Raw genomic sequence first — 27,248 nt, 5'->3', positions numbered from 1 at the left:
AGAGCCCCGCACTGCCGGCGCCACGCCAGGCTGCCGAACCAGCGCAGGCGGCCTTTTCCCCCGGGCAGCGGAGAGCCAGCGTGGGCAGCGCTGCGCTTCTCACAGCCCGAGCAGCACAGCACACCCAGACAAAGGGAGCCTCCGTGCGCGGCCAGCCGGCGGCACCGCGGCTCCGAGCGCGGCGAAGCGCTCCCTAGCACCGAGAACACTTGGCTTTGCCGTTCCCTGAGGAAAATGCCCCCGACTCGCCCTGACCCCGGTTCCCCCCGCATCTCCAGCGGCGGGAGCGCGCCCCGCCCTGCAGACAATGCGGGAGCGGCCCGGGGAGGCCTCTGGGTGCGGTAGTTCCCTGCCCATCACCTGATGCCGCGGGAGGCGCAGCCGGGACTACAGCCCCCGCCAGGCAGCGCGCCCGCAGCCCGGCTGGTGCAATCACACCTTAGCACGCCCCGCGGCCGGGGCCAGCGCCGGCTGGGAAAAGGATGGGTTTGCCCGGGACTCTTCCAGAGCACTAGCGCGGGCGCTTCAGTCGGGGCAGGGGGCTGCAGCGCTATTCGGGTGCAATGGTGGTTTCTATTTCTATTTCTGCTCCTGTGGTGGCATCGCAGCACTGCAGGATCAGTTGTATCCATTGCAGTTAAGTTTGCGGGATCTGGACATGAGAGGATCGAGCGTGTACGTGTAACTGTGCCAGCTCTTCGGCATTTCTCCTGACCGCACCTCCTGCTCGCCTGCATCTGCCTAGCGCCCGGCTGCGACTACAGAATACACCGATCCCCAGCACTTGTATCCTTCATCCGGTTGTGGGAGCTCCCCGAGCGAGCATGCATCGGTTTGTGCTGGTTGCCAGGCGAGCTGCGGCGCGGCTGTGCGGGCCGGGGGGCTGCCGGGGCGGAAGGACGGACATGGCTCTGCGCCGCGCCGCTTCGCTGGCGGCCGGCCGGCAGCCGCGGGGTCCCCGGCGGGAGGGGACGGTGCGCTGGAGCAGCGCTGCCAAGGCCTCCGCCGTGAAGATCAACGAGAAGGCGAGCCGGGAGAAGATCCTGACGCTGGAGTCCATGAACCCGCAAGTGAAGGCGGTGGAATACGCGGTGCGCGGCCCCATCGTTCTGAAAGCCGGGGAGATCGAGAAGGAGCTGCGGAAGGTGAGGCAGGGGCGGCGGGCGGGACGGGGCAGGGCAGGGCGCGCTCCCGCAGCCGCTCCGGCGCTGCCCCGGGCGCTCCGCCGCGCCCGGCCGGGGATGTCGCGGGGCTCGGCGGGGCCGTGACACCGCGCGGGGCTGAGACGTGACCCTGCGGAAGCCTCGGGAAAGCGGAGGCACCACGGGTGCCGCTGCAGCGCTCCCTGCCAAGTTAAAAACTCTCGGAGCACAGCAGCGTTCTCGCCATCCCTCTGCTGGCCCGAGCCGTGGTCGGACGCGCTGTGCCCGGCCCCGGCCCCGCTCCTGCGGCACCCCCGGCCCGCGCCCCTTCCCGCGGGAGGCGGCAGAGGCACGGAACAAAGGATCCCTCCGGCCGGCTGCTGTCTGTCTGCTGTCACTGGCTGCCTGGGGCAGATACGGGACACCCCCATAAAGCAGTGTTTACATTTCTCCGGCCGCTTTGACCCTTTGCTGCAATCCCGTGTCCTTTGTGTTGTACAAGGGGGTGAGTGACCAGCTTTCATCATACTGATAGAGCGTTTGAGTCGTTCGTGAGGAGTTCAGAGATCCTGCCTTGGCCGGGCAGGGAGGCCCCGGCGCTGACAGGTGAGCTGGCCCGGCTCTGCCGGCTCTGCCCGCAGCCTCACCCGGCGCTGCTCTGGCTGGGCCAAGGAGATCCCCGGTGGTGTGCTCCGGACAAGCCTTCAGAGCACTGACACTCGGTAACGCTGCCCAGAGTTGTAGGTGGTTGGTACTCTTTGGTGGATCAGATAATAAAGCAGATCCTAAGGGTCTGGGCCACTATGTGCTAAATAAAGCATCCAAGTCAGTCAGTGCTTATATTTTGTTCTTCATATTTCTTTCTTATTCCTTGAGGATTGGAAAAAAAGATTAAAAAACCTTATCCCTTAGCAATACAGACATGGCTTTTTGCCTCTACTGTTCAAAGCACAGCTTCCCCTCTCATCACAAGGACACACTTATTTTTGTTTTGATGAAGCATCTGGCAGAGTAATTTTTCTATTATTTTAGATACTATTCCATGCTGTCACTGCTTTAGCGAGTCTTTCTAATACCTTATTACAGGTACTGCAAGACCATTTTCATGAGTTCATGTAAAGTGCTTTGAAAAAAAATGTGCTACAGCAATTCTAACCATGAGAGATTAATTTTCTGGTCTTAATGTTACTTGGTTCCCCTTGTTTTAGAAGATGAAGCATGTTTTCAGTTCACTGTAGTATATGCATTAACTATGTCTAACTCAATTATTACAAACATCTTCTTTTATGGTTCCCCTTGTTTTAGAAGATGAAGCATGTTTTCAGTTCACTGCAGTATATGCATTAACTATTTATGTCTAACTCAATAATTATTACAAACAGCTTCTTTTTTTTTTTTTTTTTAATTTCACTTTAAAACTTCAGAGTGGTGATGGACAATTAATTTTGGAACATCTGTTTTGATTTTTGCCTTAAAACTTGTTTATAAAGGTGTCATTGTGTTTATGCAACAAGGTTCCCTAGTGGATGCATTTTTCAGAGTATAAAATCTTCCAGTATTCTCACTGAGTATGCTTGTTTTCAAGTTAACATCACAGAGCAGGAGATATTACTTGACAAAACAAATATAAAAGGCCCTTCACAAACTCCTCCCAAACTGCTTACTCCAGTTACCAGCTGAATCACTGGCAGAAAAAACAATCTACTGTGCACTTTTGAAAAAACATAACAGCGAATCATTGGCAATTGCTTTATTAAAAGATTTTTATGTCAGTTTAGTGTTGTGCTTACTTATGTGGCATTTTCCATTTAATTTCTTTTTTTTTCCTGGAACCAGTCTCATGAAATAATGTTTGCCATTGATAATGGCTACCAGCATTCCTAGAGGTGACTATGCTTTGACACAAGCAAGGCAAACAAACCTCCCAGCTGGCAGGGAAAGAGGACAAAATTACTGCAAAAGTTGAGACAGTGTATCTGCTGAGAACACTAATCAACTTCAGTAGAAATCCTTTACTTTCTTCCACACTTCTCAAGTTACTCATTCCTCTTTGCTTTTCTGAGAAAAAAAAAAACCCTGTTATTCATTCTCTTGTTTAATCAAGCTGTCTGCTAAAGCATACAGTGTTGAGTAATACCTGGGTTCCTTATAAGTATTGTAGGTTATCTAATTGTCTGGTTTTTGTGTGTGTGTCTGAAATTTAATTCTGTGTGTTCACACATCAATGACACTTCTTTGTTTCCTTTTTATTAAGCTGTACAGCTTTTTCCATCCCTCTCAACCTTAGCTCACAGGGTTAGGCCAAGCACTGCCAGCAGAATTAACACTGCTGGATAAAGAGAAGAGGCTGAAGTGGTTGCCACTTCAGGGAAGAGGAAGGAGATGCCTAGTTCCACAGCATCTCTAGTTCCACAGCCACTCTTCACTAACAGCAAGAATTGCCCCATAACACTCCTCTACACCTGATGGGGAAGGAGCTTTGCACGGGCAGGAGAGCACAGGCTCCCTGGAGTGAGGTGGAAGCACTGCAGTGGCTGGGGGTAACAAGAACAGGCAGGGGTGAAGCAATGGCAGTAAATCTGCATTTATCCTCCTCTGCCCAGAAGCCTTTAGGTAATTTGTTTCTGAACTAGAAACACCCTAAATGCAGCCATTGTATGTAATCAGATGTGATAGAGGCTCTCCCTGTTTAAACTTGGTTCCATTTGGTTACTCTTCATACCTGTTAATACTCATACAGCTGTTGTGGACACTATAAAACAGCTACTTGAAGCAGTTTGCACAGTGTAAGCTTTCATCTTCCTTGAGGTTTGTTCTGCTGTCTCAGATCCCAAAGAGCACTCCTCTGTTATTCTCTCTGGCACTTGCTGCTTCTCTGTATTAACTGCAAGTGATCACAACAGGAGCTGTAACTCCACAGTGCACACAGAAATAAGGACTAAATGTTACTCAAGAAGTCTCTGACTGGACAACTGAAGGGATATTCCTTAAAAGAACTAATAAAAGTGAGGCATTAGTTTTAGCTCTTGTGCCTAGGACTAAGCCAATGTAGTAAAATACTCAATTAAAGCAGATTAAGATTGATTGCCCAATACAGGTGGGGCGTGCTGTACCTGGATTTCACAAGTTTTGTTGGCTTGTGTCCTGTATTCATCTAGGTGGAAAATCAGGGCTTTGATCTACATTAAGTCTTTCAAGATGGAAATCTTCATGCAAAATCAGTGATTGGATTACTCTCCTGAGCCTTTTTTTCATAATTTTGAAACTGTGTCATGCTTTGAAAGTAAAAATCCTTTTTCTCTGTTTCTTTGCTATTGTAGCAATCAGCTAATTCTGACATACTAAGATGACAGAAAGAACTGATTCCAACCATTTTCCTTGGTGTTTCTGGCAACTTTTTAAAGCAAGCTAGAGCACAGGCATATTTTAATAAAGGATTACACTCTAAACAGAACTCAATCAAATAAGACCTTCTTTCTACCCCCTTTGTGTAGACTTGCTAACAAATGGCCATTGTATCAAGTATTGATTTTAATTACATTTCAGACTAGAAATTTGCTCCTGAATACAAATTCAATGCAGGAATAAAGCAAGCTCTGAGAAGAGCCCTTCTCTTTACCTAATCAGTAATGACAAACTAGCTTATCTTTACACAGGCAGGACACATACCTGATTTGTTGCTTTGCATTCATGCGAATTTTAACTGACCTTGTTGTGGAAAATCCCTTCATGTGTGTCCCTCTGACATTTCACTTATATTCTCCTTTTCTCCCCAGTTCCTGATTGGGTTGTACATCATGTGGAGTTCTGTGTTAGGTTCAGCTGCCTTACATCTCCTTGCAAGGCATGTGCACATCAAACAGCATTTCAGGACCACAGGTCAGCTCAGGTGACACTGGAAGCAGGGCCTGGCCCAGTGTAAGGCACACAAGGTCCTTCCAAACTCTGAAGCTACTGAAAGAGAGTTGTAGGGTGGAAAGGGGGTGAGGGATGGTGTGCAGGGATATATTGGTAGCATGTAGGGAATTTCTTCAGACAGCACAGGTGGGTAACACATGCCAACCCTGGGGCTGGAGCCGTGGGCCTTCACTGGCATTATACAGTTTCTATACACTGAAGCCCCTGTTTTTCTGCTACCTTTTCAGCAAAAGGGTTGTACATTCATCTCCTGTGCCCACACTTTTCATTTGCATAACTATTGCAAATAGGTTCCTGTTTCACGTTTATTCAAGCCACTTGTTCACTCCCTACATTGTTATTTAGACAATAAAACTACCAAAATCCTTCTACTTAGGTAGCTGAAATCTCAGGAAGCTTCTGCTAAAGTATTTTGATTAAAATACTGTAGAGCTTTTTTCTTTTTTTGTCCCCTCACTAATTCATCAGACTTTTAAATTGAATAGAAAAAATCTGACATAGAATCCAACCTTAATTGTAAATGTGAGTTGACTGTGTCCCTGGGAGTTTTGGAAAGATGAAACACAATTTAGACAATGACATGCAGAAATATAATTTAACATGCCAAGAAAAAGATACAAGATTGACTGGTACACCCAGTAATGAAAGATGTTAAGCTTAAATTGCCATCCTATAATTTTCTTCTTTGAATACGTGACTGTGTGCACACGAAGGAAGTATCTTCCAGGCAAGAGCATCTGACCTCATTAAGACAGAACTGTTGTTCCTCAGTTGTCTGTACATGTTGCATACATAAGTGAATCTGTAGTAAAACCCATGGTTTTTAAGATGCCAAAAACTACTGCAGATGAAGGTGAAAGAAAACTGGTTTCAAGAGTACAATTATCAAAATCATGTGTTCAGAAGCTCACAACCCACAGAATCCAGTTTTTGATATTTTCTGGTTGAATACATTAGCAACATTTATTCTAAAATAGACCTTTTACAGTAACACTCCAAGTTAAGAGACTCTTAATGTCTAATCACTTTCTAATGAGCATTATTTTAATTCTGTCATTTAACTCTGTTATGAAATCTAGTGATTTATCTATATAGGCAAAAATTCTGGATGCAAATCCACAATGTGTCCTGTTCTGTAATCTCTGAATCAGATCTGCCAATTAATGGTCAGTCCCACTGATTGTCTCATGTGATGTGAGGGGCATGCAGGTCATCACTGCCGTTTTAAATCAAAATCCAGAATTTGCCTTCTCCTTCCTCCCCAAAACAGCTCTTGTCAGCTTGAATTACACAAGCATAATACAAACTCAAAGCCTTACTCCATGGTAAGCAGGTCAGGTTTATTTTTCTGCTGTGAGCTGTTTTAATAAAAAGATTGGAATGCTAATTCAGGTCTTCAGGTCCCTATTAGTTAAGGGCCTCTGGGCAGTGCTTTCTTGGCCTCTTGAGAGGAGGAGAGAAAAAAGCAAGCAAGTAACTTGGCTACTACAGCGTAGATCTCAGCCATGCTGAAGTGTTTGGGTTTGCCAGCTCTGATTGTAGAGCTTGTTTGTGCAAGTCACAGCAAAAGCAGTCTCAAGGAAACAGTACAGTGTTTCAGAGTGTGATGTTACTGCCTGATAACCATCAAGAGGAGGCACAAAGCAGTGGCGATGAAAATGAAACAATTGGGAGAGCCAGGAGCAGGCAAAGTCTGAAATTCAGAAATAGCTGTAATACCACAGTTCTCTTCTGGGATTAAAAGCAGCTCACATTTTTGTGGCCTCCTCAAGGGAGCTCTTTTCAATTCTTTCCTATTGCCACTACTAAATCCACACATGCTCTCTCCAGAGTGATGGTTTTCCTTTGAAATTTGCTGAAGATTTAACAAAGACAATGTCAGGTCAGTTTGTACCATTCTTTACTCTTTCTGGGCACGGTGGTATTTTGCAGTCTGCCAGCACTGTCAGATGGTACCTTTGTAAAAGGAGCCTCCAGGTACACTAAAACTCCTCAGAAACAAAGCAGCTCCTGGCAGGGCATTGCCCTCATGTAGTTTGTTGGGGTGGTGTGTGTTCTGGCATCACATTGCTTCTTTGATCAAGTAATTCTCCCAACACTTCTTGCATAATGACTTTCCTTGAGAGACAACTCGTAATTTCATGCTGTTCTCCTTTCCTGATGGGTTTCCTGAGGCTCTGGGGATGTCTAGGGGAAGAGGAAACTTCCCCAAACCTGGTTAACTGCATAAAGATTTCTGTTGACTTTGCACCAACGAGTTCTTGTTCATGTATAAAAATCCTTTCTCCCAACCTTGTGTGATATTTAGATACAATTGTAAGAGTAACTGTGTCTGGCTTGCTTCAGGTTTCATCAGGTTTCTTAAAAGATGCATTTAGTCTAAAAACAGCAGAGAGACAGAAGTAACAGTTGAAGGAAGTAATTTCCAAAGAGGATATTCCAAATCCTGGAAGATTCTTTTATTCCATTAAAATCCTTTAATTATCCAGAAGATGGCTACTAAAAGATAGTACATGTTTTTATATTTTCTCTTTTACATGTGGAGGTGAAAGATGGCTTCTACAGCTTCAAAAAAGGGCTGCTATCAGGGATCTGTTTGCTCATACTGTCAGAGGAGTGGCAGGAGCCTGGCCTTGTTCTGAGCTGAAGCTGAATCACGTTGTGAGCACAGTGTGAGGTGCCGCCAAAGGCAGGAGGCTGGAGCAGAGCTTGTTTTGTAGGTCTGGGCATTTCTTCTCTCCTTGATGTGGTTTATACCCTCTTCACAAGGCAGGAGAATCAATCTGGAACTTACTGCTCACGAGTTTGTTATTAGAGCTCCTGTTATGCAAGCTTCCCTTCTGCAAAGCTCTGCCTGCTTCAGTGCAGCCAGGCAGCCTGTGGAGCACACCTTGCAGGCCTGCCTGCACCCAGACACAGGGACCTGGGGCACGGGCAGGTGTGCTGGGGATCCCTAGAGGAGAGCAAACAACTCCAGTGGCCCAGTTCCTGCTCCCCCTGTGTGTTCCTTGGCTTGCAGGGACATAACTTGTCTCAGCTCAGGTGTGTTGCTGACATAGCTAAAGACTGCTTAGCCTTCTGCAGTGAAATAAATCTATGACCTGTTGCAGCCTTTTCCTGCTGCTCTACAGTTTGATACTGAGGTTGTCAACATCACATTCACATTTCATACAGATTTACAGATCTTTCCACATCTCTTCCAAAAAGTATTTGGCATTACCCTCCCCTTGGATGCCCACACCCATTGCCACAGGAGAAGCCTTGACTCAGGTCGCTGGTGACTGATGCTGCTGTGTCTGAAGGGTCTGAGCAGAATTCTGCCTTGAACCCACCTGCAGAGTCTCAGGCACTGTCTGCACTGCCCTTGCTGCCAGCTTCTGATAGCCCTGCTTGGAGGCTTTGACCATTAACATTCGGCACTTGTTCTTGCCTGTTGTTGTTTTCTGTTCCTTCTTTTTGAAACTGTAAGATGGGACTTTTTGTTCTAAAAAACTTGTTTAGATTTTTTTTTTTAAGAACTTGTTTAGAACTTCTTGTTCTAAACTAAATCTGAGCAAGTTCTGATACTCTTTTTTTTTTTTCAGAGAGTGACTGGAAATCAAGTAATAGAAAAATACTAAGTGGTCATAGCAATTTTTGTATAGATGTCACTGGGAGAGGATATGGCACATCTCGTGAAGACAGTTCTAAAGCTAAAGTGTTTGTGAGCAAAAAAATCTAGTTAGTGTAATGTAGGGTATTTCTATTATTAGGGAATTGGTTTGTTTTGGTTTTAATCTGATAAATTGGAGTATTTCTGTTTCATGTTGCTGTGTTCTCAGACTCCCTAAGTTTAGGCAAAGAAGTATCATCCATATTCCTTAACAGATTTGTATTACGTTGCAAATCTAGAGAAACTGATTCAATTTTCTGCAAGGACTAAATGCAACCAAAATATGTGGGGATTTTTCTTCATTTCAAGCAAATTGAATTTGTTCTTCTTCTACATACACCTTTCTCTTCCTTTTTATTTGTGATTAGAATGAAACAGTGTTGTGCTGTCAGTGGACCCCAGATAGCTTGAAGAGAACACATTTTTAGCTGTTTGCATTACTCATAAATTACTAAACTTCAGCCTCAGATAAACGTAATGCCTATCTGACACCCCTATTTCTAATTTTTTATTTAGAGCTGAAATGCAGCTCTTAATCTGGGGGCTCACTTAGATCAACAAGCATAAAAGTAAATGACTTGATGGACTCAGTATGTCACTTTCAATTATTTTAAGTGAATTTTTTTTTCAATTGCTGATAAATGTAAGGCCATACCATAGGTATGGTAATATATTATAGGTAATTTTCTACAGAAAACTGATCAGTCTGATTTTGCAGTTCCTTAGTCCACATGACAATTCTGTCACTGTTAGGATGCCTCCCTACTATCTCTGAAATATACATTAGAACAACACTAAATTTATTATTGCCTCTCTCACTCTTCTTGTAATGTTGGCCTTTACTTTCAGTTAATCTTTTTTATTTAAACCACTGGGTTTGTTTTTTTTTTCAATCAGTCAGTGCTTTGCCTTTTTGATGCCCTTATTTTGTTTTGCTTTTTAAAGAGCTGTGATTGCTAATCAACATTCATTAACTTCTTTCCCTGTGTTCTCATGATGTATTCAGTTTCTCACAGGAAAAATGGCTGTCTGTTCAGATTTTGGAGACTAGGAAGCCTTCAAATATTCATGATGATTATTTAGCATTTCCTGTTTATCATACAGAGTCTCACTGTGATATATTTTGTGAAACATCTCTACGTGGAAAAATGGGGTCATCATACAAGGAATACTTAATCTAAGTATAAAATAAATAAGCAAGAAGTATCTTTACTGTTTTTACTCTCAAAGAACTAAAGGTCTTGAGGTTTCTTTTATTGGTGGTTTCTCAAATATCCTCAAGTCTTTTTAGCTTGTTGACTGATCCATCCCTCCCTTAGATGTCTCAAAGAAGGTGCTCTAATACTGACAATTCAAAATGTCTTTTTTTCATCTTTTCTACTTCAATATGTAGTTTCCAGCCATGTCAGTCTCCTACTTGCAGCTAGCAGAAAAATAAAAGCCAGCCTATCATTTAAAAATGTGTCACAGTCAACAAAATTTCTGTAACCGTTTAAGATTTCCTGGCAGTGTTGTATAAGAAATGCATTAAGCTTTACATTAAACAGTGTGGCTGTTCTGAGATCAGGCACTGTTTAGTTACAGCCACATGACAAATACTAAAAAAGAATCTTCTACTACAGCCCTAACAAAACATTCTGAATGATTCCTTTCTAGGGAATCAAAAAACCTTTTACTGAAGTGATTAAAGCCAACATTGGAGATGCTCATGCAATGGGACAGAGACCAATCACCTTCCTCCGTCAGGTAAGACTACTATAAAATATTATTATTCATTTTTTATTAGAATGCCTTAAAGCTGTCTGATATAGGTATTAGTTTAATTGATTCCCTAGATGCAATTAGACTTTAAATAGTTCTTTTGTAAAGAATTTTAAATGTTCATTTCTGAGCCAAAGTCCTATTGTTTGCTGGTTGTCCTCTTTTAACACAGTAGCTTTCCTTAGTTTCCATATCATTCCCCACCCATACTTTTTCCTGCCACTTCTGTGTTATCAGTTAGCACATTCATTATCAATAATGCTGTTCAAGAAAGGAAGTGGTTCTCTTTAAAGAAAAAAACAAAAGCCTTTCTTCATCTGAGAGAATACTTTGAAATCTGCACGTAGCTGGGTTCAGCTACTTGTGCTGTGTCTCGTTTTGCACATTTTACCTCTGGGCAAGCTAATTGGCAAGTTAACTTTTAGGAAAGATTACAACAGAATTCATATTTGTACATTATTCCTAAAACACAAAGTTAAAATGAGTATTATCTTATTTACTGAGCATCCCTCACACCCTCATGTAAACTCCTCTGTCTATAATAATGCAAATTCAGAGAGTTCCAGGACAAAGTGAAGCCTTATCAAACTGAGGGTCCAGGTGATGAGATTATAAAATGGAGCTATGCAGCAAACTAGGGAGACCTGAGCTTCTTATCAATTATTCAAATGTATTACATGTTATTTCAATGTTATTAAATAAAATGGGAAATCCTTTCTCCCCATGACTGTGTGCACACATGGATTAATTCATTGTCATTGCCCCACAAGATGACAACAGCCTATCCATACTACACCATTTGAGCATAAAAATGAGAGACTGGAATAAATTAAGCTGATCTCAAGAGACACCTCTCAATTCTTTGTGTCTTACATTCCTTCATTAACTTAATTCTGCTGGGTTGTGTTTCTACTTTTACTATGTTCTATATCACCACTTCTTTTTTTTTAATTAACTATTTCCTATGAATTCAAATCAGTAAGAACTAGAAGTTATTTTGTGGAAGAATTATTAGAACATGCCACTATGCCTTCAAAATTTGATTGTGTTTCTCAGTTCTGCTCCATATTTAAAGTCTTGATTTCTTGTCAATAAAAGTGGGCTAGTAATACACAAAGAGTGGAGGATAGAGCTGCTTAGGAATAGTTAACTGTGCTTTATTGTGTTTGCACTATGCTTAGCTCACCTGGAATCTTCACTGTCTGTAATACAAATAGTTAATAATTCTAGAATTGTTTTTATCAGCTTAACTTGGAACCTGGTAAGATTTTTTTCTCTTCTGTGAGAACAACCCTTAAAAAAACCAACTGCAAACTCTTCCTCAATAACCTGTGTTTTTAATTAGCCAGTATTTGTGATCTTCATTTCCAAGGGAAGTTAACACAATATAATCAGCTTAAACTACCCACTGAAAAGTGGCCAATTGACTTGTCCTTGGCCCTGCAGGTGGTGGCCCTGTGTACGTACCCAAACCTGCTGGACAGCCCGAGCTTTCCGGAGGACGCCAAAAAGCGCGCCAGGCGGATCTTGCAGGGCTGCGGAGGAAACAGCTTAGGTAAGGCTCTGTTCTGGTGTTAGGAACATCACAGGTGGCTCAATACCTGCAGCAGATGGGGGCAGGTTTGCAGTGTGACCTGCAGATGGTGACTAATGGTGACAATTTTGGTAGGACTTGTCACAGAGGAGAGCGTGAGGGTTATGCATCCATGGAGCCCTTGCCACACCAACATCTGGGCATAACTCTGAATGGAATGCTGAGGAGTTTTTGTACCAGGAAAGTGGCACAGAGTACTAATGAGGCTCTGTTCTGTTGGTATGGCATCTCTTAATCCAGGGCTCTGTGTATCCTGCTGAGACTAGGTGGAGGGTTTTAAAGTTTTTACCTTCTCCAGTTGTTTCTCTGCCAAGGAGCTCACTGTCCCTGGAATGCTGGTGTCAACAAACCATAAATGTCCATCTCAGCTGATCCAGTGCACACTCCTGGATCTTAATTTTGAACCATCAGTTCAAGTATGTTTTCTGGGGTATCAGGAACTCAGGTTCCAAGGTGATAATCCTCTGCAAAAGGAAAGCTACACTGATGAAAGTCTTTTACTTTGCTGAGATAGTTTTAACTGAAGTCAAAGCTTTATTTCTCCAAGGTAAAATAACTCTTGAAAGAACTACAGAGCTCTGTTCTTCAACTATTGTTCCTACAAGAGTGCACATGTCATATCCACATAAGTACAAACTTTGCATATTCATTAGAAAGGAAGAGGCAATTTCTTCCTCATCTAGTGACTGTGCTGACCTACCTGTACCTGGCAAATGCCATGAGAATTTCTACTCTGCAGATACTGCTACAGTGCTGGGTACAGCAAAGAATCTGGCACACCTTTTTTCAAGTAGGCAAACAGTGACATTTCAGAGGACTTATTACAGTAATTGGCATATTTCTTAATCTTTGTGATTGCAGTGCCTATTTGCACTGGTATATTTTGAGAGTAGGTGCTATGAAACTTAATAAAATAAACAAAACATAAACAGTGATTGCATTAGCAGTATTTCAAGCTTGGACTATTCTTAACAGCACAGCCTAATACAGAATGTATTTTATCTTCACCTTCTTTGTATTGGTTTGTCTTTTAAGGTAGACCATTAAAAACACATTTGTCAAAACTGAGAATTTCTTCTAGCTTAATGGATCCCTTTCTTGTCTTTGGAACAATAAATCCACATAGTGCTGTCAGCACATAGGAGTTACTAGGGATACATTTGAATTTTGACTCAGTCTTTCTTTGTAGTGGTTGTCTAATTTAGGGATGTGGAAGGAGTTCTCAGAATGAGCAGTCTTGACCCCTTGGTGCTCCCTTCCCCTTAAGGGCATGGTGGCATGGGACACCACAGCCCCATGTTATAAAGAATTCAGTCTTGCATAATATTTCAGAAGTATGTTCCTTTTTTTTCAGAAGATCATACATTTCCCATAATTTCTGTTAGCTCAGTAGATTCTGAGGAAGTAGGCCTGAAACAATTGTGGTATTCATATAAGATGATAATTCTGCATACAGAATACACTGTTCATTTCAGTGGCTAAATTGAGGTTCTGGAGTCTAAATATTTTTAATTTTGAAATTATTTATGCCAAGAACAACTGTACCTCTAAATTCCTGACAGCTAAAACCACTGTAGACTTCACTGATGTGCTGTACTGGTTTCTGCCCCCCTGTCCACCCTCCCTGGCTCCAGTACAGTGTGCCAGCCCCTCCTCTTGGCCTCTGGAGCTCATCAGCCTCTGTTCAGCCTCCCAAAACATGCAGCCAGAGGCACAGGGAGTGGAAGTCACCTCTATCACTTTGTTGGTAGTCTGGCAACTTACTGCTGTTCTCTTTATGGCTGAGAAAGAAAAATTGCCTTTCTTGTGAAAAAGCAAAGATGAAAAACTGGCCCTGCTGTGTTGTGTTCAAAACCTTATTTTTCAACAATTTGTTAATCCAGCACAAAGGTGGAATCACTACATATGGTCAAAGCCATTGGAAGTGTTGCACCCATATCTATACCAGCCTATTTAAAGGTATTAATTGTAAAGTTAATATGAATATGAAATTTCCTCTGGAAGTGAACTAGAATGCCCACACTTCCAATGAACATCATTTGGCAAAACCCTACTCATGGTTTTGAGTCTCACTGCTCCCAGGCCACGTATGAAGGCTCAGATGTGTCCTCAACTTGTCTTGTGTCCAAACACTCTGGGATTCTACTGGCATCACTTTCTTTGCATGTGGGATAATTGGAATATCTTTCCAGGCATTTGAGACATCTCTCCTGTATATAAAAATACATAATATATGCAGCTTTTTGGGTTGGGTTTATTTATTTGCATCCCACAGTGCAAACATGGGTTCTAGTCAAAGCCATCAGCTGAGTACAAGTAAGTGTAGAAGTACAGTGCAATGAAATGTTCTGCGTGTCCTCAGAGTGGTAGGACTCAGCACCCAATGGAGCACAAGACAGAAGGACAGCTTAGGCTTGTTCTCCTCCTTTAACAGCATTCTCCTGGCTGTGGTCAAACACCCATGTGCAGACCCAGTCTAACTTCTAGTCCTGTAAAAGTAAATGTTTGGGACATCCTGGAACTTTGTGCCCCGAATCACCATTTTATCCCATGCAATTGTGCAGTGCTTGCAAAGGTTCTTTGTCTTTTTAAATCATGCTTTCACAGAAGTCCTACCAGGCAGACTACTAGCAGATAACTGAGTGATAAGAGTTAAGTCAGGCATAATTATTCCACTCCACCCAACAAGCAAAGAAGATTCTGCAGCTTTCTGACAGTGTTCTAAAATAGATGTACACTTGTCACTTCTTTGTCCATCAGTCTTAGGATTCATGGCTTGAATTCATTCCTCTCCTTGACCTAGGCTTATGTTTACTCTTTGTTTGTTGTACATTCTCAGCAGTGATGCACACAGGCATCTAACATCTCATTTTATTTATGATTATTAGTTGTGCTCTATAAACTGCACGAGATTGGGGAGATTCTAGATATTTCTGCTGAAAGGTGGTTGTGGGAGATGCTGTGGGGGAAGGAGAGAAGCAGTTTAGGATTTTTTTGGTTTCAGACTGTGGGAGAAAATGATATGTTATTTTCATGTTGCAAATAATACCCTTATATTTATCATGGATTAAAAGAAATTACTTTCCTTTCTATTGCACGTGCTACCTCTGTTCCTTGTTCCCATTTCTTAAATAGGAGTTTGTTTACATTCAGGAGTGCTTCCAACATGCAGAAAGCAACTGAAAGATAGTAAAAATGGGATTGCTGTCCCAGTTTGCAAATAGGCTTGAAATCCCTCTTTTTACCAATCCAGTGTGCTATTTTTTTATTTTGGTGATGCTTATTGTATTTGTCTACTTACAAATTAATTCTTTTGCTCTTTCCAACATACAGAAAGCAACTGAAAGATAGTAAAAATGGGATTGCTGTCCCAGGTTGCAAATAGGGTTGAAATCCCTCTTTTTATCAATCCAGTATGCTATTTTTTTATTTTAATGATGCTTATTGTATTTGTCTACTTCTTTTACTCCATGAACAAACAAAAATTAATTATTTTGCTCCATGAACAAACCAGCTCCCTATCCTGCTACATGTTAAAAAAAAGCAAACCCATCCTGGGGATCCATATAAATATGGCTCATATGTACAAACTGCTCCATACAATACTAGCTCAGGAGTTTTGCTGGTAACAGCAAATCTGATGTACACTGCACTCAATTCTCATCTCATTCTCTTTTTTTCACAGGATCCTACACTGCTAGTCAAGGAATAAATTGCATCCGTGAAGATGTGGCTTCATATATTGAAAGAAGAGATGGAGGGGTTCCTGCAGATCCAGATAACATTTACCTCACCACTGGGGCAAGTGATGGCATTTCTGTAAGTGTTAAAGTGAAACCTGGTCCCTCTTGGTACAAACTGTAGCTTATCAGTTACCTCTGCAAATACAGATCCCTGCGATGGCATTTCTGTAAGTGTTAAAGTGAAACCTGGTCCCTCTTGGTACAAACTGTTACCTCTGCAAATACAGATCCCTGTTGAACCTCTGGTCTCACAAAGTCCTGTGAGTTTGATCTGGCAGACACTGAAGCCACATTCAATGAATATCCAATCCTGTGAACAAACCAGTGAATGTCAGGAGCCAGCTAAGAAGTGTGTGCAAAGTCTCTTAGTACACATTAAATTGTACCTTTCTGTAGAGGTAATATGAAATGAGCTACAGGGGCCTAAATTCAGACTAAATAATGGTTGTTATTTCAGACTAAATAATGGTTGTTCTCAGTGGTTAAGACACATAAACACTGAAGATTAGAGGCTATCAGTCCATGGAAGAGGGAATAAACTTCAGCTCTTCTTCCAAGTAAACTCTGCTAATGCAGAACAATGCTAGTGAAAATAGTGGTTAAGACACATAAACACTGAAGATTAGAGGGTATCAGTCCGTGGAAGAGGGAAGAGAGAATAAACTTCACCTCTTCTTCCAAGTAAATCTGCTAGTGCAGATCAATGCTAGTGAAAATCCCAAAGATTGATTTCTGCTTGTGTATTTTAGTTTGTTTGAGAAAAACTTCAGGTTTTGGTTTAATCAAGGTTCAAAGATGGTTAAGACAGGAATACCAGTCTCTATCAGACCGCTCCTTTACACAGACACACTTACTGACAGTGCAGCAGCAGTTTGGCTTTTATGAAGCAGCCTTTGACAGTGTGTTGGGGAAGGTGTTTTTTTAAAGGACATCTAGTGGCAGAGCTCAGAATGAGCGACCCGGCAGAGGCAGCTCTCCAGAGCTCTGCAGTCCATCGGCTTTCCAGAGTTTGTGACACTGGCAGCTTGTCAGGAGTGGCAGTGCAGCACATCTGATCTGCACCGTGCCAATTTGATTTCACCACTCATGTAAAGCCAGCACTACAAAAAGTCTCATTCTTTGGCCCTTCTAAAGATAAAACAACTATTGTTTCACACCTCAGGGGAGAGAGGGTGTTAAGGAGTTTTTAAATATGCATTTGGTCCTGATTATATGTTTTGGATTCTTGGTATTTTTAAACTAGTGGTGGGTACAAAATTATGTTGATTATAAATCATTAGCTCAGCAGCTGAGTATGTGATGAGAGGCACAGAGCAGCAGATTTTGTACTAGAACCACAAAGAAACGAAAGGATACTGCTGCTGAGAGAAAAGATATTTTTGGGTTTAGATGCCAATTACATGCTGATAAGGATGCTTGCTTTGATTGCACCTGTACTTCAGAGCTCTCCCGTGGTTGTAAAGGAGGAAATGTCTCTGCTTCCTGCCCCTTGTGCACTGTTTTATTTAACTCACATGTAAAAACCTCCACATCACACAGACATAGGGCACAAGGAAATTGTCTGGACTGACCTTAGCACAAACATTGCCTTTCTGCCTGTATCTTCTGGACATCAGCTACATATGCCTTTATTTCCATCCCAAGACATGCAGACTTTGGTCTGTTCTGTTACTTGAAAATGAAAACATAATTGCTCCTGATGTAAAACAGGTTTCTCTGTTCCAAGGGAGAATCTGCACAGGCCCCAGTTCTAATTTCTGGTTTTATTTATTGGTCTCTTGTGGTTAATGAGATACAATGAATGGAAGGCAATAAGCAAGAATTAGCTAAAGCTTTTTTGCTTACAACAGGGCACAGCAAAAAAAATCATTATCTTGATACTCCTGTTTCCAACTTGCCCTCTAGCCTTATGCTCAGAATGTTTTTCCTAAATTTTGTAGTTGATCAGGCATGATCTTTGGAAGTTATGACATGAGAGGATTCCATTAAGCTTAGACCATCCTCACTCAGCCTGTAACAACTTGAAATAAATAACTCTCTTTGGCTATCTGCTTCTAGGACAGAAATCCACCTTAACTCCACACTTTTTTCGGAAGTTTAATAATTTATTCCAGAAAATATTATTAATTCTTGTGCATGACCTTTTTAATTTTTTTAATTCCTCCTTTTTTCCCCAGGCAATTTTAAAGATCCTGATCTCAGGAGGTGGCAAATCCCGAACAGGAGTGATGATTCCTATTCCCCAGTATCCCTTATACTCAGCAGCCATCTCTGAACTGGATGCTATCCAGGTGAACTACTATTTGGATGAAGAAAATTGCTGGGCTCTAAATGTGAACGAGCTTCGCCGTGCCTTGAATGAAGCTAAGGCATATTGCAATCCAAAAGTCCTCTGCATCATCAACCCTGGAAATCCCACAGGTCTGTAGGAATTTTGTTTAATGAAGAGGTTTTAAGACCATTTTCTTTCCTTTTTCATTCATTTGACATTGCAGGCAAATCCTAAGTACATATCAAATCTGTTGAGCTGAATTCCAGAGATCAGTGCTCCAAGTAGGACAGACTTTACTTTTAGAAACATATTTTCAGTGTCCTGGAGCTCCAGAAAGGAGGGAGCAGATTCACTTCACTGGATCCCATTTGAAGCTGCTGCTTCCACTGAAGTTTTCCAGACTTGTGGAATGACTTTCAGTCACTTCTGGTCTTTAGGAGAGATCTTGCCTCTGGCATGGCCTGTAGCCTCTTGGCTTCTGAGAGGCAATGACTGTAATAACTCAGAACTCAGTGGCAAGCCTCCCTCAGAATTTAGCTTTTTGAGTAGTTGAGGTTGATTGGTGAGAAGCTAGCTCCCTCCTAACCTTCATGCATGGGAGCATTTACAAAGATTAGCCATACACAGAGTACTCTCAGTAAGTCCTTGATTGATTACTGCATCTCACACTCCCTTTGCTGAGATGGACTAAGTTACCTTGTACCATAATTCTTCCCAAAATTTCATATTTAGTCATATTTAATGAACTGAATTCTAAAGTTCAATAGCACTTTTCTGAGGAAGAGGGATATCTTCTTGAAAAGTTGGTAATCTAAGTAGGTGTGGGTGAAAAGATTTGTATGTGTACACTCCACTAACATCCTTCTTGCTTTAAAAATCAAACTACAGGACAGGTGCAAAGCAGAAAGTGCATTGAAGATGTGATACACTTTGCATGGGAAGAAAAACTTTTTCTTCTGGCTGATGAGGTAATGAAATAATCTGTTCTCTCAAAAGCACACTAAGAGTACTCATATGAGGTATAATTTTGTTCCATGTGTGGTAGTAGTATTTTTTAAGTACAGGGAACAGACTCTCTGTTATCATATAAAGACATGAAGAGACATGCAGGATTCTTAATATCAAAGGATCAATATAAGAGGTGGCTTGATCTGGGTTTGAACTAGAGAGAAAGTGTAGGGGACACAAGGAAATACAAGGGGACATAAGGAAGAAGGTGTAAGGGACACAAGGAAGAACAGACCTAAAAATCTACGTGGTGCTCAGACCACTTTCAATGGAAGAAACAGAAGGAAAATCAATTTAAACCTACAAGTAAAGGTTAAATCATCCAAAGAAGCTCCTGTTCTCCAAAGGCCCAGCCTTTAAGTGTGGTCACATCAGATAAAAAGTATCATTACAGTAACTATTGCTTAACAAAGAACCTTGTGTCTTCTAACAGCTTTGAAGTTTTGAGTGTAAGGACTGTTGCTTCAGCTCAGATCTGCCTCTCTAAAAGGCCGTGTTTTATCCTTAGTTGGGGGAACAGAGCACATTAATGTCTTCTGACTGTTCAGGTTTACCAGGACAATGTGTACTCTGAAGGATGCCAGTTTCATTCCTTCAAAAAGATTCTGTATGAGATGGGACCCGAGTACTATAACAATGTTGAGCTGGCCTCTTTTCACTCCACCTCTAAGGGATACATGGGCGAGTAAGTCTGATTTAGTTTTTTTTTTTATTTCATCTTCCTCATTAATCTGGTGGGACAGCGCTTTCATATTACTGACCTGAAGGTAATCCACCATAATTAATCCTCTATTAATTTTAACTAAAGACTATTAAGAAAAGAAAAACAAGCACAGAGTAATGGATTAACTCAGTAGTTTTCAAAGTACCAAATAATAAGTGTATTCAGACACCTAATGCCTCAGTCCCACAAAGGTGAAATCCTACAGTCCCAATCTGGACATGTGATAAAGGAAAATTGGCCTCCAACATTCAGGGGAACAGCTCAATAATCACTGGGATATTACAAATGTTGGGTTGGTTTTTTTTGGGGAGGAGGACATGGAAGAAAAGAATTTTTTTATTAAATGTATGCTGCTACAGCCATATGCTCTTGTTCTTAAGATTAAAGATCCATGTTAATTATTAACTTGCCTACCAGGGAAGCTGCATGTCCACCTTTATCTCTGTAGGGGATACTCGGACTTAATGACATGTGATGCAGCTCCATCTTAAACCATATCAGTGTGGCAGCTGTTTCAACAAGCTGTATCTTACCCACTGTGAGATTCTCATCAATTGTCTTTCCACTTCTGCAATCATTTTCATTGTTTTGTTGTATTTATAGGCTTGAAGTTAACCAATCTCTTCTGTTCCCTTTGTCCCAGATGTGGCTACAGAGGAGGTTACATGGAGGTCATAAACTTGCACCCAGAAATCAAAGGACAGCTGGTTAAGCTGCTCTCTGTTCGCCTTTGCCCTCCAGTCTCAGGACAAGCAGCCATGGATATTGTGGTGAATCCTCCAGTACCTGGAGAAGAATCTTATGCACAGTTCATAAAGGTCAGCAATAACATGCTTGTTCTGTTGTGCATTTCCCAAACCTATCCTAAGTATTGGGAACTCAAATTATGCACTGAGACCAAAGAGTCTTCTTTTGTTTCTCCTATCAAGTCAAACCAAAGGTTCAGTTAAGATGGTCTCTAAAAAGAGCCAGGAGTGGATGCTGAGGAAGGAAACTGTAAAAAGAGGGCACACAGACAGAGACTTCTGCAGGTCATTGTCTGTCTGCAACACTGTAATTATACCCTGCTAAAGCCTTTTTGCACTGCAGTTTTTAAGAGCACAACTGGAATTTGGAACATGGTTTTCTCTAGCAGCTCAGAAAAGCCCTACCAGTGTTTCATTTGGGGAAGGCCTTTGGAAACATCATCATTTCTCCTGGTGTTTTTATTGTTACTTGAAATGTGTCCAACTGAACTTCTTCCTTTTAAACAGGAGAAGGAATCTGTTTTGAACAATCTTGCCAAAAAAGCCAAACTAACAGAAGACATGTTTAACAAGATCCCAGGAGTTCACTGCAACCCCCTTCAAGGAGCCATGTACGCTTTCCCTCGGATCTTTATTCCCTCCAAAGCCATTGAGGAAGCAAAGGTCAGTCATTCTCACCCCAATCCATCCCTTTTAACCTCCTCTCACCTGTGCCTGCCACTTCTAGTGATGAACTTTGCTTCCAGAGATGGAGAACAAAAGCAGTATTTCATGGGCTGTGTATGACCTTAAATATAACATGGCCTTTATTTGAAGAGAGGAAAACAGAACAGATCATTTCATCCCAGTGCTGAGGGTTCCAGGCTGAGTGTCCCCAAGGATGTTGGTGTTAAAGTCACACAAGTAGCTGGCCCTGTGCAGTTCCAGCTTGCTGCCCATGCCTGGATAGAGACCAGCATGTGTGAGTGGCAGTGTGCTACTGACCCTACAGGAGAAGCCCCATTCACCAGGAATGGGAAAGAGGGCTGGAGCTTTCCTTACAAATTTCACCTTTTTGCCTTTGGGACAGTAACCTGTGTTAATAAATGATAAGTCTTTCTGTTCCTAAGTAGAGCTCTGAAACCTAATTTTTAATACTCACTTTGTAAAGGGAATTTTATTAGCACAGCTGAGAACAAAAATAGGGCTGTTTTTCAGCTGCTTATTTGATTAGGTATATAACCTGTACATATTTAAGAACCTCTCATAATTATTAATCAGGGGACTTCCTAGGCAGCAGATTATTCTGGGGGAAAAAAATAGTAACTGCCAACAGAACTGGAACACACAGTTCTCAAATTAATTTAATCTTATCAAATGTCACTGCCTTAGATTTTTCCAAGTACAACTTTCAGACTTCTGACAAAAGTTACAAGCAAGTCAAGGGGAATAACAAAATTACCTAAACCTTTTCTTTTGAAGTGAGTTTTTGTGTAAGATCTTCAGCCCTGTTCCTCCTTGAAGTACTTGTTAGTTAATTCAGTGTGAACTGCCCCATCAGCATTTGCTCCTCATCTTCCTTAGTAAATTGAATAAGAAACTAGTAATGTAACATTAGGTTTCAGGGGGAAAAAAAGCAATAATGAAATTCTATATATTAGGAATACTTTGACTTCAATAATTCTGAGGCATCCATTCCCTTAGGCTCATAAAATGGCACCTGATATGTTCTATTGCATGAAACTTCTGGAAGAGACTGGAATATGTGTTGTACCTGGAAGTGGATTTGGCCAGAGAGAAGGAACCTACCATTTCAGGTACAGTTTCTGTTTGTTAAAAAGCAAATTAGCAGTAGTAGGCAAAGTATCATCCCAGTTCTTTCTCTTCTGATTAAATACAAGGATTTTTATTTCAGTTTATCTTGTCTCAGTTTCCACTGGACAGTTTCTGTGGACTGACAGCAGGGTCAAAGACCTGGTCTGCTAGATGAGCTATACAAGTTTTTATGGTGTTTTCACAGCTTGTTGGCATAATTTTATTCTGTTTTTACATACTGGCATTTGAAATGCCTTCTCCAGGAATACAAACAGTAGTAATAGTTTAGACTTTAATTTTAAAGTTGGCTCTGGAATTAGAAAAAATTCCCTGCATTCTTTTGTGGGGAGGAGGGAGTTAAACTGTGTTTCCGTATGGGAGACACTGCATGAAAAATTCAGTATCATCCCTATAAATCTGCTCTGCTCCTTAAACACTCTGTATAACTTTACCAAAACAAGATGTTGAACTAAATATTCTAATACCAAAACTGTTGTTTTTGCTTCCAATAAACAGAACATTGCTCCAGCCAAGCCACTGATAGCTAGAATTTGTCACGGAGTTTAGTCTTCCTCACCCTCTGCTGTGTTGTTTCTGTGTGTGAAGCAGCAGAGCAGAGGTATCTTCAGCCTTGGCAGCTGTGCAGCACAGGCAGCTGGGTCAGACCTCTGGGTACATTCAGCTCCAGGGAAAACCTAGAGATTCCATTCCTGCAACAGTGTGGGAAAGCCATTGTGTTCTGGAGGTCTGGCAAACAGCCTGGCGTCTGCACCCCATGGGATTTTCAGGGTGTGCAGAAGAGAAAAAGGGATTAAAATCTACAGAATGGGGTGTTGCATTGTTCTAATGCTTCTGAACTCAGGTTTCAATTAAAGAAAAAATGTACATTTACTCATTAGTGACAACTCTTAAAGCTCAAAAAGTGGGTATAATTTGGCATAAATGCCCAACAGTAAAAACTGTGGAACAATGGAAACTGAGTTCCCAACAGTGGAAACTTGAATTGCTATTATTTCTTACTGGTAATCTTCTACCCCACTCAAAAGAAAATAACAGTTTTTGAATTCCTGTATTCTAACCAATATAAACAAATTGCTCTAGTTTAATAGTATAGTTCAATTAAAGTATAAATTCAAAAAAAGAAAGAATAATATCAAAAATATGTCAAACTTAACACATTACTTGCTGTACTTTGAGATTAATTGAGAATTGTGCAAAGATCATAGTTTAGTTGGTTCTGAAGATAATATGGGTTGATTTTTTTATTTCTTTAAATATTATTTTTCAGAATTACCATTCTTCCTCCAGTAGAGAAGCTGAAGATCCTACTGGAGAAAGTGAAAGACTTCCACATAAAGTTTCTTGAAAAATATGCATGAAACTACTGTGGCTTTTCCCCCCTCATCCCCTCCCCTTCGAGGCAAATAGAGACAATGAACAATGATGTGCTGAGAATGTGCTGTTTATCTAATTTAACTAAATTCAAAATAGATAGAACCAGACTCAGATACTATTGGACTATTAAAGTTACGTCTGGTATAGAAGACATTGTTACACTAAGTTTTTTTTTTTTAAGGGGAAGGGGAAGAATGTGAAGAAAGTGGTGAGAAGAAAGAGTCAGTAAATGTTTTTGTGCCTTGATTAAAAGTTACATTTGTGAACTTTTGATTCAATAGGTTGGGGAAGGGAATTTCTCATTAAAATTACTACTGTCATGTGGGTTTTTTACAAAACACAAATGCCAAGTTCAATTGTTTAGATAGGAATTGGTTTCCCATCTTAAAATTTTACTAAACAAAAATCAAAACTCCTACATTATAGGTATTGCTTGGTTTAACTTTTGTTGTTTTTGTTGTTAAGTATGAAGTGTTCTCCAAACCCGACCAAGCATGTAGGGACAGCATGCTTATTTTAAAAAATCTTCAGCAGATGTGTCCAGATACCTTTGAAATTCTGCTGAAAAGAAATCCTGCCTGGATTCCATAGCTGGAATGGAATATACAGTGTGGATCAGAGGAGTGAACGTGGTGTCTGCTTGAACAGTATTTTTATGAAACTGAAACATAATAAGGAATACAATCTTCTTCTTCCTGTGCTATTCAACACATGAGCCCAGCATAAGAGCACTGAACACTTCCTGCCATAACAATTCCAGGAGTCTCCTGTTAGCCCACATCCTTTATACACATGGAACAGAGTAAGTTAGTGTCTGAAAGCAGATGTGAGTACAGTCAGTCCTTTCAAGCAGGGTAAAACACAGCCCTTTCAGAACCGCTCTGTCTGTGGGCAGCATTTGTTTGGAAACCTCACACAGCCCCTCGAGCTGGCCAAAATCCAGCTGGAACTTGCAAGGACTGACACGTTGTTACCAGGAGAAATGCTGGGGCTGATTTCTAATGAAGAGGAAGGTATTTAAAGGAAAAAGTCTTTCACCAAGCATAAAGATAATGAAAGTACAGCAGACACTTAAATCTTCCACAGTCCTGCTGCTGTCTGAACTATCCTGAGTGCTTCTCAAAGCCCAGCTGAACAAGGTGGCTATCTAGGAGTACAGCTGAGTGACTCCACTAATCTCTGCCAGCTTCCCTGCAAAACAAAGGACAGCTTCTGTTTCTCTAGAGCTGGAAGCTGGACACCTTCTGCTAGCTCTGATAAAGGGCTCAAGGAACAGAGCTTTCAGCATTCAGATGTGAAAGCATTAGCATTTGTCAGGCTTAGGCTCAGCTGTTACAGAGTTTATTCATCAAGAATATCACATTCAATCTAGTCATTTATTTGAAAGTGTTATTTAGAAGTAAATTGATTTTGATGTCTGCTGGCACTTTGTGAGGCTGCTGTTGTAGCTGGTCCAACACCCTGTGCTGATCCAGCTTACTAAAGCCAAGGGCTGGAGAAACACCATCCAGATAAAGCTGTGCCAATTTCTCATGTCAGGAGGACAGGATGCTGCCAGTGACTGTCCTCACCACAGCAGCTCCTGTCTGTGGCCCAGCATCAGCAGTGGCTGAGCTCCTCACAGCTCCTTACTGAGGCCTGTCAGAAGAATCCATTCCTCTCAATCACCTGCCAGGGGTCACAGGTTATAAATGGAAATGGCATGGCTGCTACACAAAGCTGCTGTGGAGGATTGGAGAAAAAATGATGTTTTTCTTCTCAGAGCAGTGCACTTCTGGGAGGAGAGCACACTGAGAGCACTTATGCTGCTACCATCCACTGAAAAATACAACCTGCCAGCACCCACCACTTGGCATCCTTAATATGCACTAATAAATAAAACAAACCCAGAAAGCAAAACCGTGGGAGGAGGTCAGAATAATGATGTGAAAATAAGACAAACAGCACTTTCCTACTCTAGGAATGTGTCCAAATCAGATCTGGCTTTGGACTCTTAATGCAGTGTAGATTGAAACTAAGATCTAACAATGGGAGTTAGAATATTTTTTATATTTTTGTAACTACAGCTTTTTCATGGGGTAGTATTTGTAATCTAATAAGTCAATAGATTTTATATTTGCCTTGCATTTGCACCTGATACTTCTGGAAAAAATGTAAAGGTTTACAAGTTTATAATGATAATTTACAGGTGTGAAAGGCTTTTTGTTTTAAGTCGGGACAGTAATTCTTACAGTTTTGAATCAAAATATAATGGCATAAACTGAGTTTTTTCTAAACATTCTATTATGGTGCCTTTTCTGTTTCTGACATTATAAGGGATAACAATTTATTCTTGATGCATCTCATATGGAAGGGTGGTGATTTCTATTGTCCATCCACAATATTTGTATGTATTGTGATAAGGTTAATGTGCATTTTTGTGGAACAATCATGTAAACCTAAGACAAAAAGGCTTGTTTTCCATGTCTTTGAAATATTTCATTAACAACAGACAATTCTTCCTTTCAAATGCATGCTTATAGGTTTGATCTTCCTCCAGGTGCTCCTTATAACAGTACTTCAGATGTATAAGACTTCCAAATAATAAAGCACATGTTAAAAAAATGGTAATACTTCTTCATTTTCTATATCACTGAACCAACATCAGCTGGATTGCACAATGACACATTTAATCCCATGTTCAAACCAGTATTTACTAACATTTAATACCCATGTACAAGATCATTAATTTCTGCATCACTCCAGTTTATGGACCTGACATTTGTCCAACTTATTACCACAAAATTATTCCCTGCAAGTGCAGAACTGTAAATAGAGATGGTCTTAGGCAAGTTTATGCTCATAATTAATTCTGTAATGTAAGGAGTTGTAACCAGGAGTGAGGCAAGCCAGAATTCTTTCTTCACAGCGATGATCAGTCAGGCAGCTGGGGCTGATCACCTGTGTCCTGAGAGCTTTGGTGAGGTGTTGTCAGTTCCCTTTTTAAAAACCTTCTTACACGGCTTGTAGGAGATTAAAGGTACAGAGCAGCACTATCTAGTCTTTCTGCAGTGACACCTCAGAATTACTTTAGAGGTGTGTGTTTGGTAATTTCAAAAACAAAATTTAGGGAAAGGGAAACTAGTCCTGCTTCTGTAAACATATATGCATATGCAGAACTACCAAAAGCAGGATATTATTTTCTTTATATCAGGATTTTGAGTCTTTTCTGGAACAGAAACATTTGCCTGTTTGTCTGGAAGAGTTTTTTGTTGTTGTTGTTGGGTTTTTTTGGGGGGGGCGTGTGGGAAGTGGAGTGCATTGTTTGTTTTGCAAACAAGAAAATTGTCTGATACAAAATATTTATATTATGAATTGTATCTCTTTTTGAGTGACAATTGTATCTCTTTTTGAGTCCCATCTGGCTCAGGAGATGTGTCAGATGCATATTGATACAGAAAAAGCCACTCGCTTCAGAGAGCTTGCAGCATCCATATACACAATGTGAGAACCACTAGTG

At 41.2% G+C, this 27,248-nt stretch overlaps 1 protein-coding gene across 1 annotated transcript; it reads left to right on the top strand.

Annotated features, from left to right (window-relative positions):
* On the top strand, window positions 1-26,353 carry GPT2 (glutamic--pyruvic transaminase 2). The gene is made up of 11 exons (XM_039721301.1): window positions 1-1,145; window positions 10,369-10,458; window positions 11,920-12,028; window positions 15,753-15,886; window positions 17,988-18,231; window positions 18,971-19,050; window positions 19,639-19,775; window positions 20,458-20,632; window positions 21,068-21,223; window positions 22,244-22,356; window positions 23,643-26,353. The coding sequence occupies exons 1-11, from the start codon at window positions 825-827 to the stop codon at window positions 23,731-23,733; spliced, it is 1,650 nt and encodes a 549-aa protein (XP_039577235.1). The 5' UTR covers window positions 1-824; the 3' UTR covers window positions 23,734-26,353.
* Window positions 26,354-27,248: the final 895 nt, after the last annotated feature.

Source organism: Passer montanus, unplaced genomic scaffold, assembly GCF_014805655.1.
Source record: "Passer montanus isolate IOZ18808 unplaced genomic scaffold, ASM1480565v1 scaffold45, whole genome shotgun sequence".
Classification (NCBI taxonomy): domain Eukaryota; kingdom Metazoa; phylum Chordata; class Aves; order Passeriformes; family Passeridae; genus Passer; species Passer montanus.
Note: the sequence above shows the minus strand (reverse complement) of the source record. Positions and strands in the feature narration are given on the sequence as shown.

Bases quoted from the DNA above. Each gene is read 5' to 3' on its own strand.
- GPT2 (XM_039721301.1), top strand. From the start codon at position 825: ATGCATCGGTTTGTGCTGGTTGCCAGGCGAGCTGCGGCGCGGCTGTGC. The intron at 19,776-20,457 runs GTAAGTCTGATT...CCTTTGTCCCAG, and splicing joins TCTAAGGGATACATGGGCGA to ATGTGGCTACAGAGGAGGTT. The intron at 22,357-23,642 runs GTACAGTTTCTG...ATTATTTTTCAG, and splicing joins GAAGGAACCTACCATTTCAG to AATTACCATTCTTCCTCCAG.